We start from the raw sequence: 13,576 nt of genomic DNA on the forward strand, positions 1-13,576 counted from the left end.
TGTGATGTAATCCAAAACTACACATTGAGTACTATTGGATAATATGTTACTCATTGACAATATATGTAATATCAATTAAGGCAACATTAACACATTTACTTTAATACTCTTTAATACACTTAATACTTTAATACATCTTTCCAAATGTTTAACATCAAGTTCCAGAACTGTTACAAAAATGTAAGTATCTGTCTTAAACAGGAAGTGACCACAGCTTTGTGTCCAACATGAGTCAACATGGAGGCTCTGCTGGTGGACATGGAGATGCCAGGTGTGTGTGTGTGTGTGTTTTACAAATGGAAATGAAAAATATGTAATCTGTGCACTGATCTATTCATGTATTTATTTTGGTATGCAAGTGCCAGTTTATGTCATTAAAGTCATCACACACTAAAACTGCATTTCACTGCCTTTGTTGACTTGAAGCCCAATCAGGGACAGGACTCCAGCCTCAAGCTGTGTGTCCTTGAAGAGTGACCAGTCAAAGCATCAGGGCATCGACTTCAGAGAGGGAGACGGTCAACCTGATTCCAGGTAGGGATGGACCTTTTTCACTCTTCTGGAAATGTCTCTAGAGATATGAATACTGAACATTGTATTTGTCTACAAGTTAATCTAGACTTCAGGACATATTTGTATGTATGATTCGGAAACTAATAACAGGTAAGACAGACATTGTTACGAATGGTGGGTGTTGTGCAGGACTCAATTGCACGACTCAGCACAGGGGTAGATTTAAAGGGTGAAATGTTTTACTAGCCGGGTTCGGTACACAGGTAGGCAGTCCAAAAATAGCAAACAAAACCAAACAGGGAATAGGCAGGAGAATAGTTGTAGGGCAGGCAGAGGTCAGAAGCACGAGTAATCACTTTAACAAGGAGGAAGCGCGAAGCGCTAAACGCTAGGAACAGCGGAAAAAACAAGGAACATACCATATAACAACAATTTACGAAGACGCAACGAGAAACCAGAAAACAAGGACTATATATACACACAGGCAACAGATAACGAGGGACAGGTGAGAACAATCAAGGCGGGGCAGACAAAGACACAGGTGGACTAAACAAGGGGAATTAACAGGACACAGGTGAAACCAATAATACAAACAAACCGGGAGATTGGGAACAGGTGGAGACACGGACAACAACAAGAGGGCACATGGCATAGACAAACAAACATAGGAAAGCACATGGCGGGAACAAGGAAGCACGAGGACAAGACAAAGGAACAAACATGTGACAACACAAGGGAGACAAACTCAGAAATTACACACAGACAGAACACAGACCTTACAGACATGGTGCCCTGTTGACAAAGACAGAAAGTTTGTACAGGAACATTACTACTGTTCTACTGAATATTATTACTGTAACAAACCGCAAGTGATCAGAAAATAAATACAGATTTTAGGACCTCCCAGTACTAGTGGAAGTGTTCGAACTCAGAGTAATCATGAGTCAGTGTAGTAAAGGAGCCACCTATCTTAAAGTAACACTATGGAGTCTCTGGAGCTGCCAGCTAGGGGGCTACTTTCTGCTGGACTATTCAGTAACTTATTTGCTGTGTTGCTTTGTCTTGTGTTGCACTTGCTTGGTGTTTGACTGTGTTAGGAAAGTTGTTGACTCGCTAGTTTGTCATAAACAAAGTAAGCAAATTTCAACAGGTTTCGCTAAGTTTAGCCGCTAGCAAGACATCTCGTTAGCGATGTTAGCAAGCTTGTTATAACACGCTTGGACATTGATGCTAGAAACAGGGGCTCTCGCGTTGGCTTCTTTGTAATGTTATTGTGATAGCTATGTTGGCTAGCTTGTCATCAACTTTCCTAACACAGTCAAGCATCAAGCAAGTGCAACACAAGACAAAGCAAGACAGCAGCAAGTGGCCCTCTAGTAGAACACTGTCTTTAATGAGTTACTATGGTATGATATGTTTACTTCTCTGAAGCCCAGTGGATGAGAGGCCAGACTCTCCTGGATCCAGCTGTGTGTCCATTAAGAGTGATCAGTCAATGGATGACTTAATCAACTTTAGTGAGGGACACAATACCTTGTTGACCAATACCTGCTGTCCTTGTATTTCCTTCAGTCTCCAACAGGAAGAACAAACAATTCAACCATCCTCCGGCAAAACAGATCAAAATGACTTGTCTACTGTATTCAAGGTGTGTGTGTGTGTGTTACGATTTTATGCTCTAAAGTCTAAACTAAGTACTGTCACTCAAAGACCAAAATCCCACACCAAATTTGCAAAACCAGGAGCTAATTCTCAGCATTTGACTCAGTTTTGAATTTCATAAAAACACATTTTTTTGCAAGACATTACACACATGTCACAGGTTTAACTGAGACCTTTAACTCCACCCGACACAAGTGGATATTTTATTGAAAATAAATATCTTTATTGCCCACACCGAGCAACATGCATATGGTCTCCCACCCTCCCCTACTCAGCTCTAATGGGGCAAAGAACCTCCCTCACTTTGTCAATGGGGGTGGGCATAAGCTTGGGACCCGGGAGCAGAACAAGTCACACAACACACGTGGTAAACATTTACAATCTCAAACAATCAGGCAATGCAGACAGTCTACCTAGGGCACTGCGAGGGAAAGTGAAGGCACTCCACTGCACTCTAAAATACTTGGGCACTGCCTAACTATCCAAGACCCACTCTGGAACCTAGCCCAACCTGCACCCCCTTATCTTGGGACCCCCAATGGCGATGGAAATGCAGGAGTGGCAAGGAGACAGACACACAAGACAGAAAACAAGAAAGTTCAAAGAGTGGGGATCGACCCTCGAATCCCCACAAATAAAAGAAAACCAAAAAAAAAAAAAAAAAATTGTCCCTTCCCTCTGCTCGGCACGGCCCTGGTGACGTCACCCACTATTCCGTGTCAGCGACCAGGGAAGAAGGAATCCAGCAGTAGATCCGGTGAACGGCACAGCATAGAAGCCTGAGGAGTGCACAGGACAGTAACGAGAGGCAAACAAAAAGAAACTAGACACCAGCAGAGTAGAATGTGACATGTTCCTTACTGTTTGGAGCTCCAGTTGCGCAGTGTATAGCCCCGTTGTTACCAATCTGCCCAGCTGTCACTGCCTCCTTGTCCCAATCGCACGCCGCGCATGCGTGCCAACCTGCACCTAAATCCACCAACCACAGTGCCTTTTAAAAGAGGATTCAACCTATCCCTATCATGCGCTATCAATCACTGGAATGGGCAACAGCTGGGTCTCACTCACTGCCAATGCCAATCACTGGTATGGGCAACAGCTGGGCCCAATTCACCCTGTGACACATACACACAGTTCACTTTCTAACAGAGCATGCACACGGTTGCGTCGGAATGCGTTGATCCGGCAAGGTTGACGGATCCTTATTCACTTTGAATTGTGGCTCCGTTGGGTTCCGCTGCGTTGCGTTTCATGCAATGTAAAAACCCCTTTATTGTAACTGAAAAAAAAACATCTGATTGGATTTGCGAGGTGTCTGAGTCTCCTATCTAATGTTAGCATGCTACTACCCACAAGGTAAACAGCTTGCTAGTGGCGTGATTGGTTTGTTGACCTGTCAATCTCACTATAACGTCTCTGGTATCAACACAACCCCATACGCCATACTCCTCCTCCACCATCCGTTGGATCAACGCATTCTAACGCGTACGTGTGCATGGTCCCTAAGACTCCAATGGTCAAACCTGTGTTTTTATACAGAACACTTTGAAAGGCTGTTTTGGTAATGCACTGGACTGTAAAACGTCTTTGTTACAGTACTGTTACGGCATTTATATGTTATCTTCTGAAATATTTCAGTTTGATCTAATAATTAACTTTTTCTTCAAGCAAGCTGTTTTTGCATTTTGTTCATTCTAGCAATGGGAAAGAATAAGGCATTCTGTGTGTAATATAGTGTTTTGAAAAACTAAAATTTGTGAGAGTACTCTGTGTACTTTTATATTCAGTCTATTGTCACCGAGTTAGTCGGAATAAAGTGCTGCTGTAGCTGCAACTGCAAAAAGTGTTTTAGATTCGTCACACTAGTGTGTACTTACTGATAACAAACTTCAACCCTATGAATTTGTATAAAAAGGTTAACACAACTAGTTAGATTATGAAAAGGGATTGTTGAGTTTTGAATGCAGTGTTTAATTTTGCAGTAGATTTGAGGTGGTTTGCATTTTGTCTGTGCAGTTTCTTTTATTGTGTTTAGCATTTTGAAAAAAAATTAGACCTAGTTTCAGCAAACCTGTAAGCACAAGACTTGGGGGACTTGTTTTAATGCATGAAAACAACTGATCAGAGGTATACAAATGTTTCATTCTGTTTTTTTTTCTTCACTGATGATTTGATTTGCAATCAGGAGCTTGAACACAATGTCATCACTTTCATGACGAATGAACTAAAGAGTTTCAAGAAGCTCCTAACTCATGATTACCCAGAACCCCCTTGCAGTGAGGAGGATGATGAGGACCACAGAGATACCAGAGATGGAGCTCTGAAGATTGCAGTGCACATCCTGAGGAATATGAACCAGGAAACCATTGCTCAGCAGCTGGAGAAATGTGAGATATTTACTCAACACTGTTACTGAACATTATACATTGTTATTGCAGCATGATTCAAAATGTATGGAATACTTCAAAGATAGGTCTTTATGTTCTGTATAAACATAATAACTCCTTTAATATGTGGTATCAAATCTTGCTAGAAAAATAACAGTGAAGTTCACCATTTATTTCTGTTTATAATACCTGTTAGGAACACTTCCCATGAGCCCTCAGTAAAACTGCCATTAATATGTCCCAGATGTCATGGTGGATGACAGAGGATATCATGAGAGTCAGTGTCCAGACATATAATAGTATCATGTTACCAATTACAATCATTTCCGATGGCTCCCAAACGGGTATATTCTTACGTATATCATTCTGGTTCATACAATTCTGTAAGCTGTCATAACAGTTACTAATGATGATCACTGGACACAGACTGTCATGATGACTACTGACAGGATATGATGTCTGTTATAATTTGTTAATCACTCTCATGATAAAGGCTTAAGGTGCTGCTGCAAAGTGATCACTTCACAGACTTATATATGCCCTCAGATTGACTAAATCATATGAATTTATATCTAGATGGACTGTTTTCAAGATGTCAACAAGAGCTCAAACATGGTCTAACAGAGAAGTTTCAGAGAGTATTTGAAGGCGTGCCTAAGCTAGGAAACCCTATTTTTCTGGAGAAGATCTACACTGAGCTATACATCACAGAGGGGGAAAGTGTAGAGGTCAATACTGAACATGAGGTCCGACAGATTGAGATGGCATCCAGGAGACAAATAACAAATACGGAAACACCAATCAAATGTACTGACATCTTCAAGCCCTTACCTGGACAAGACAAATCCATCAGAACTGTGCTGACAAAGGGAGTTGCTGGCATTGGAAAAACAGTCTCTGTGCAGAAATTCATTCTGGACTGGGCTAAAGGAAGAGCCAATCAGAATATTCACTTCATATTTCCTCTTCCTTTTCGTGAGCTGAACTTGATTAAAGACAAGGAATACACCCTTATGGACCTCATCCATCACTTCTTCTCTGAAACAAGAGACATTGCCTTCTCCAACGAGGACAGATACAGCATTGCTTTCATCTTTGATGGTCTGGATGAAAGCAGACTTCCTCTGGATTTCCAGCACAATGAATGCATCTACAATGTATCAGAACTTGCCTCAGTGGATGTCCTTCTCACAAACCTCATCAAGGGGAATCTGCTTCCCTCTGCTCTTGTGTGGATCACCTCCCGACCAGGAGCAGCCAATCAAATCCCTCCTGAGTGTGTTGACCAGGTGACAGAAGTCCGGGGTTTCAATGACCCTCAGAAGGAGGAGTACTTCAGGAAGAGAATCACAAAAGAGGAACTGGCCAGCAGAATCATCACACACTTGAAGTCAGCCAGGTGCCTCTACATCATGTGTCACATTCCAGTTTTCTGTTGGACGGCAGCCACTGTTCTGGAATACATCCTGACTGAAGCAGAGAGTGGAGTGATTCCAACATCTTTGACTCAAATGTACACACACTTCCTGATCATACAAATCAAACACAGGAGTCAGAAGTATGGAAACCGTGATGCAGAGGCAATCCTGAAGACCATTCTGTCCCTGGTTAAACTGGCTTTTCAGCAGCTGGAGAAGGGCAATCCGATCTTCTATGAGGAGGACCTGAGAGAGTGTGGCATTGATGTCACAGAAGCATCGGTGTACTCAGGGATGTGTACCGAGATCTTCAGAGAGGAGGCTGGGCTGTACCAGGGGAAGGTGTTCTGCTTTGTTCATCTGAGTATTCAGGAGTTTCTAGCAGCTTTATATGTGTTTTTACACTTCAGCAAAAGAGAAAGCAATATGCCTGATCAACACCAAACCTCTCAGCTTTGTTCACTGCTCAGTGCTAACAAACTTCACGATCTCCACCAGACTGCAGTGGATCTGGCCTTAAGAAATGAGAAGGGACACCTGGACCTTTTCCTGAGGTTTCTTCTGGGCCTCTCACTGGAGTCCAATCAGAAACTCTTACAAGACCTGCTGCCACTGACAAGAAGCTGCTCACTGAACACAGAGGAAACAGTCAGGTACATCAAGCAGAAGATCAGTGAAGCCCCCAACCCAGAGAGATGCATCAACCTGTTCCACTGTCTGAATGAACTGAAAGACCACTCTCTGGTGGAGGAGGTCAAGCTCTACTTGAGGAAGGGAAAAGAATCCAGAAAGGATCTCTCTCTTTCACAGCTGTCAGCTCTGGCCTTTGTGCTGCTAATGTCAGACCAGGAACTGGAGGAGTTTAACATGGAGGATTATGGGGGATGGGGTTCACCTGCTAGATCAGATGCAGGTCTGCTGAGGATGCTGCCTGTGGTCAAAGCATCTAGTATAGTGAAGTGAGTATTTGAGTATTTTGGAGTGAGGGTAAAGGTGCTTACTGAGGTGATGCACATGCAGATGCAGATATTTCAGATTAATACACACATACAATACATTGGAATTTTCTGCTATCTAGATGAAGTCCATAGTCCCCTGACAGTACTAAGAAATACAGGGAATACTTCATGGCTTCACTCTAAGTACTAATGGGCTAATGGGTGCTGCCTCAAGCAGATATTATTCCACAGAAGAACACCTACATGTTAGTGACCACCTCACACAGTAACAGCTCAAAATCATATCGGATGAAAAAATTGTGCTTTAAAGTTTGGTATCTTTGACATTTCAGTTTTTTACAATCACTAGCATCCTTTTGTCCAATCTGTAGTCACATTTTCAAAATTGTAAACACAATTAGCACAACATCTGTCTGTTGTGGACCATACAATGAATTGTGTTGATGTTGTTAATTGTTAATAGAAAATATGTCGTTTTGTTCAGCTCTCAAGTCTTACCAATTACTTGCTAATAGGGGTGTCACGATACCAAAAATTCAGTAGTCGGTACCAATACCAGTAAAATAACACGATTCTCGATACCAATTTCGATACCACGGGGGGGAAAAAAAAGGATTTTCCATGATTCCATGTACTAAAACTTGAAACTTGAACTTCTTTATTAAAATATTTGATAGCAAAATGTCATGACATGCTCTATTGCACATGTTTTGTATATCACAACATAATAAAGTGAAATGTATGGTCATAGTGCAACAACTAGTGTCCCCATACACATTCCAGACTTCCAGGCATCTTTTCAAAAGGTACTGTGCAAAACCAACAACAGTGCAAAACAGAACAGTGGATATAACAGTGCAGCCATTCAGCTAACAAAATGAACATGAGTTTGGGCAAAATTGCATAATTTTTCACAGCATTTCACAGCCCTAAAGAGTAAAGCTTCTTAAAGGACGTATTAAATACAAAAATAAATCAATGTTCAGTGTGGTCGCGGCGAAATTCCAGCTGTCACTCGCAAATCGTCTTTTAGGCTACATTGTGTCTAATGCATCGAAAACAATAAATAAATTGGGTAATCGTGTTTTTTCAAACCAATTGCATATTCAGTTGTAACTATATTAAACTAGGACATTCAGTGAATTTCGCTAGTTTTGACATGATACTTGCAAGATACATGCTCTCTTTCTCTCTCTCTCTCTCCTTCTAACCAAGTTAGACTATAGGCTAACGTTAAAACTACAGCATAGCTAACCTAAACTACGTACATAACATACAATGGCTTAACACACGTGCCCACCATCTTAAACATCATGTAACGTGTATTTCAGTATGACAGATTAAAAAACTGAAAAAGTGCATTCTTTGGATGTTGTTAATATGAATCAAAACTCTCCTTGAATTCTTTAAACAAATCCGGATGACGGTCTTTCAGGTGCTTAGCTAAATTGGAAGTATTACCTCCTTTGGTCTGAGGAACACGGTAGCATTGTTTGCATAAGTAGGGTGACCAGACGTCCTCTTTTACCCGCACATGTCCTCTTTTCGAGACCTAAAAAATGCGTCCGGCAGGGATTTCAAAAGCGTCCGGGGTTTTGCCTCGTCGGATATTTGTGTTTCTCTGGATCTTTCACAAACTAATTATTACGTAGTTTTGGAAAGGGTATCTCCATTACATTCCACCTTTTTGCGCGAGCTCTGACTGTAGAGAGGACTGTCATTGGTCGACCGCCTTCCCAGTGTTGCCAGATATGATAATTATCCTCCAAACTGAGCCTTTTGATACGATTCGCCATTTCCAGTCTGGCAACACTGCGCACCTGGCCGCCTCCACTAGTTTCATCGTTTACAATAGTAAATGACATCTGCATGTGGAAAACAGCTGGTATCGGCGCTCACGGTACTTACGGTACTTAAAAAAAATGGGTATCGTCGGTGTTTTGTTATTTTAGTACCGAAAGGTATCGTAAGTATCGGTTCTCGTGACATCCCTACTTGCTAACTTCAAGTTACAATGATCAATAGAAAACAGACAACACAGCTCAGATAAAATGCCTTTAATTTACAGTAAAGTAACAACACAAGTGATTCAAACTATAGTTTATAGTCTTCATCATCACTTTCAATAACAAATCTTCGCTTCTTCTGAATTTCCTCATGGCTGTTGATGTTTTCATTTTTGTCTGGATAGTAAAACTCAGACTGATCGCTTTCGCTCATTTTGAAATATTCGTCAGAGGGCAATACGGATCCGTATTGACAGATGAGGAGGGCAATACGCGGCTGGCATGACTACCCATTAGCCAATCAGAACGCTCGTACTGTCGTTGCCATATAATAACAAACTTTATCACATACACAATTAGCCAAATAGTTAATGTTCTCCTCAATACCAAATGTTGTTAATTGAATACTAATTCTTCATTAAAAAAACTTTCTCTATATACAGTAACTTCATCGAAACCGGACTCAATATCAAGTAATTCTTTCAAAACACTAGCACACATTTTCCATCCAAGAGAAATATATCACATTCATAGCACAATGACATTCAAGAGTTGATGGCTTTACAAATACTGCATTACTGTTTATGTTTCTACATTTACCTGCATAGAATAGACACAATTAATTCCATTGTTTTTTTTATAATTCAGTTTCCTTTTACTGTAAACCACTTCATTTTTGGCTGAGCATTTTTGGTAACATACTATGCTAAAGTGAATTAGCCCTCTTTAAATAGGTAACATATTTACTGCAGTTAAAGCTTTATTACCTCTGCCAAGAAGGTTATGATTTTAGTGCTCTTTGTCTGTAAACATGTTTACGCTAAAACTGCCAACCCTATTTTCATGAACCTTGGAGGAAAGGTGTAGGCCAAAGAAAAACCGACTACAGTAAATTTAGCCATGGACCCAAATGATCATGTAGATCCATGCTTTGAGTTTCACTTTTGCTGACATTGCGCGACACGGCATCTGGTCTTGACGGAGGTCTACGCTCTCTGAGTACTCTTTTAGTGTAAACATGACATGAAATTACTGCCAGTGATGACAAGATATCCAACATGGATGGCCTTTAATTCCAAATGTTTAAAAATAAAATGCACAAATACAGTAAAACAGGCACAGAACGGAATAACACAAAAAAATGCATCTGGCTTAGAAACGCTTGGCGTACCTCGATCATTGACATGCCTTTTGTTGCTGCATTTGCCCCACAGGACGTTTTTGGTTTTCTGTTTTGCACTTCGACAGCGGTGCAAATGCAGCAAAAAATGATGTCATCAGTTACACTTCAGAGTTGTGTTGGCTTCAGTGTTTTCTGCAGAGCTGTTTTTGTGTTTTGTGTTTTTTATTTATTTTTTTTTTACTCCAGTTCCACCATAATTTCTCAACGTTTCAATGATCGGTTCATTCAAAAATGATCATAAGCTTCTTCAGTTTAGCTTTGTAGCTGCTGTTGTTGCAAAAGTAAAGGCTTTATACTATATTTACAAAAATTAGCATTAGGTTGAGGTAGAAATTAGGTTTTCATTTCTAGCATGCTGTGTAAGCATTTGTGAATAAAGATCCATATTTTGAATTGTGTTAATGGTGTGGTCCACAACAGACAGATGTTGTTCTAATTGTGTTTAGAATTTGGAAAATGTGACTACAAAAATATGTTAGTAGTTGTAAAATAAACACTGTAATGCTGTGATTCTCATCTGTATGCCTTCATTTTAATGTTTGTGTTTCTAAAGGCTGAGTTATTGTAACCTCACAAAGAAGAGCTGTGCAGCTTTATCTTCAGCTCTCAGTTCAAACTTTTCCAGTCTAAGACAGCTAGACCTGAGTAACAATAATCTGGGAGATTCAGGAGTGGAGCTGCTTTCTACTGGTCTGGAGCATCCAAACTGTAGACTGGAGAAACTGGAGTAAGTTTTACAGTTTGTGTGTGTGTCTGTCTGTGTGACAGATTCTGTGTTTTGTGTGGTGTGTATGTGGGGGTGTGTTGGGCTTTGTGTTGAGTCTGTGTTCTCTATAATGTGTTATTTAAATGTGTGTCTACAGTCTGAGGTGCTGTAAACTTACAGTGAGGAGCTGTTCATCTTTAGCTTCAGCTCTCAGATCAAACTCCTCCAGTCTGAGAGAGTTGCACCTGAGAGGAAACCATGTACATCAACCTGAGCTGGGGCTGCTTTCTGCTCTACAGAAAGATCCTAAATATAAGCTGACTGAACTAGAGTAAGTGATGAATACAGCACATACAATAACATTCCATGTCATCCACTGTGCATCAACATTGTGTCCATTTATCATCTCCATATACGATATATTTGGATGTGTATGATGTTTAAAATATTATAATTGTAGTATAATCTGTGTCTAAATTATCGTTAGCAGACATAACCTGCAGAACCTTTAATCAGTCAATAGTCTGACTAGAGCAGAGCTGTTCTACTTGTTTACACGTGTCAGTGTTGAGGAAACCTAATGGGGAAACCTCATAGTGAAGATGATCTACAAAATCTCCTCAACAGGTTTTAACTGGGCAGCCATCAATCATCCATCAGTCTGACTGGAGCAGAGCTGCTGCAGATGTTGCAGTTTCCAGACACTCAGTACCAGATGATCATCCAGCTGCCCCACGGATCAGCACTGTGTGTCTACATGTCCACTGCTACACTTTAAAGAGTTATTTCGTTTTCTAGTGTTACATAATCACAATTTCTAAACTGATTAAACTACTGCTACCCTCCAAAGAGTTATTGTTATCTAGTGATGTATAATCAGAATTTCTAAACTAATTAAGTCACCATTTTAAAATGGATTAATTATTCTATTTTTTCACTGCAGGTAACATGTCTGATTTTATTTCATGAATATAATGTGCTATCATGTAGTGTAATTAAACTTTCTTTCATCACAAATTGTAGTTTGTCTCAGGGTGGTCAGGTCAGTCACTCATGTCAGGTTCTGCCTTTTTATATCAAGCACAACTCTTAAAAATCCACTATGGAATCCTTACTGGATAAAATATTAGTATTTTATAGTTTGGTAGACAACTAAATGTTGCCTATAATACCTCTACAAACTATGTGGGTATCAACATGCACAAACACAACAGAGGAAGGTATGAACATTTGGGGACCCAGTTTTGCATTACAGTGCCCTCTAGGAGAAAGAGCACATTCTGTCCTAAGGATTTGTTGTTTTTTCCCTTAGAAAGTACAGTGTGTTTTTACCAGAATAAAGACACCAAAGGATTTAGGCAAGTTGAGAATTTGGGAAAGACCTGTGGATCCAATAATCTCCAGGTGTCAATATGATGTTAAAGCTTTGGAGTTTTTGAAGTTATCTGTCATAATGTGATGTATTTTTTCATATCATGCACAGAAACTGGTAGCATTTAAAATTAGTAGTCCAACTAAATAATACAATTTAAGAAGTAAAAAAAAAAGAGCATGAACAACCACCTCTGGTGACGTACAAAGACTACAAAGCCAGAAACTGATGTTACATTCACTGGAAATGCTTCTTTTTTCATTTTGAGCTCGTGAGACTTTAATTATGAAATTAACTTAGATATATTTCAACAATTACCAGATATTTGGTTTGGTCATGGTGATGGCGCCTCGTATGGCTGTGTGTTGGTGCACACTTCTATGTTTGTTTTTAGTCTCTAATTAAAATTGAATTCTGTTTTTTGCGAATCAACTCGGATTATTTTGTTGTATTGTCACAAGCTGTATTGTTTTGAGTCTTTAATTCTGTTTATTACGACTCAACTTGGATTTTCTTATTGTGTTGCTATGGCGATAATAATATCGCGGATTATTTTCACGAGAGAAGAGCTACTAAATATCAGGGACTCAACACCATCTGTTTTATGTCCCAACTTTCTCGCCTCTTCCGTGGATTTATCAGATCTACAAATCAAAGGCCTTGGACACACAGTGAGACGGAGACGGAGAGGTAAACGCGCTGGAGCCCTGGTGCGCTTTAGGAGGAGAGGCATTCGGTCGCCTCTACAGAGTTTACTCCTCTCCAACGTCCGCTCACTTAGCAACAAAATGGATGAACTGTGCCTTCTCATCAGGACTAGCAGGGACTTTTCCCTTTCTTCCGTTTTGTGCTTCACGGAGACGTGGCTGTGTGGATTAATACCGGACTCTGCGCTGCAGCTGGCAGGCTTCCAACTCTTCAGAGCGGACCGCCACACAGAACTTTCCGGCAAGACGAAAGGTGGAGGAATCTGTTTCTACACTAACAGTGGCTGGTGCAAGGATGTGACAGTAATTCAAGAGCAGTGGCGGCTCCTGAAAAAATTCTCAGGGGGGGCAATTTTTTTGATAATGATTAAGGCGACCCATTCAGTAGGTAGGCCTACATTACGTTAGCTGATTAACTCATACAGCAATACCTTTTTGTCCACTATTGGCAGCACACAACAGTAATATGTCCCCTCTTGCTACATAGCTAGAGTAGCAAGTTACAGGTGGAAAGCTATGGAAGAAAGTTGCATCCAGGAGCCTTCATAAGCAAACATGATGTGGCTCCACATTAAATTATCCCACTTTTTCATTATCCACGTGTCTCAAATGTTGTATGATGTAACATAGCTTAACAGGACACATGATATGTCCAGTAACATC

The 13,576-nt window shown here is 40.5% G+C and overlaps 1 protein-coding gene across 1 annotated transcript in view; it reads left to right on the forward strand.

Annotated features, from left to right (window-relative positions):
* Positions 1-237: 237 nt before the first annotated feature.
* LOC116219466 (NACHT, LRR and PYD domains-containing protein 3-like) overlaps positions 238-13,576 on the forward strand; it is a 22,593-nt gene continuing 9,254 nt past the window's right edge. The window contains exons 1-4 of the mRNA XM_042703678.1: positions 238-271; positions 4,440-4,562; positions 5,139-6,939; positions 10,682-10,855. Coding sequence (XP_042559612.1) covers positions 238-271; positions 4,440-4,562; positions 5,139-6,939; positions 10,682-10,855 — 2,132 coding nt within the window. The remainder of the gene's footprint in view (positions 272-4,439; positions 4,563-5,138; positions 6,940-10,681; positions 10,856-13,576) is intronic.

The sequence above is a fragment of the Clupea harengus genome, chromosome 25 (assembly GCF_900700415.2).
Source record: "Clupea harengus chromosome 25, Ch_v2.0.2, whole genome shotgun sequence".
Taxonomy (NCBI): Eukaryota; Metazoa; Chordata; class Actinopteri; order Clupeiformes; family Clupeidae; genus Clupea; species Clupea harengus.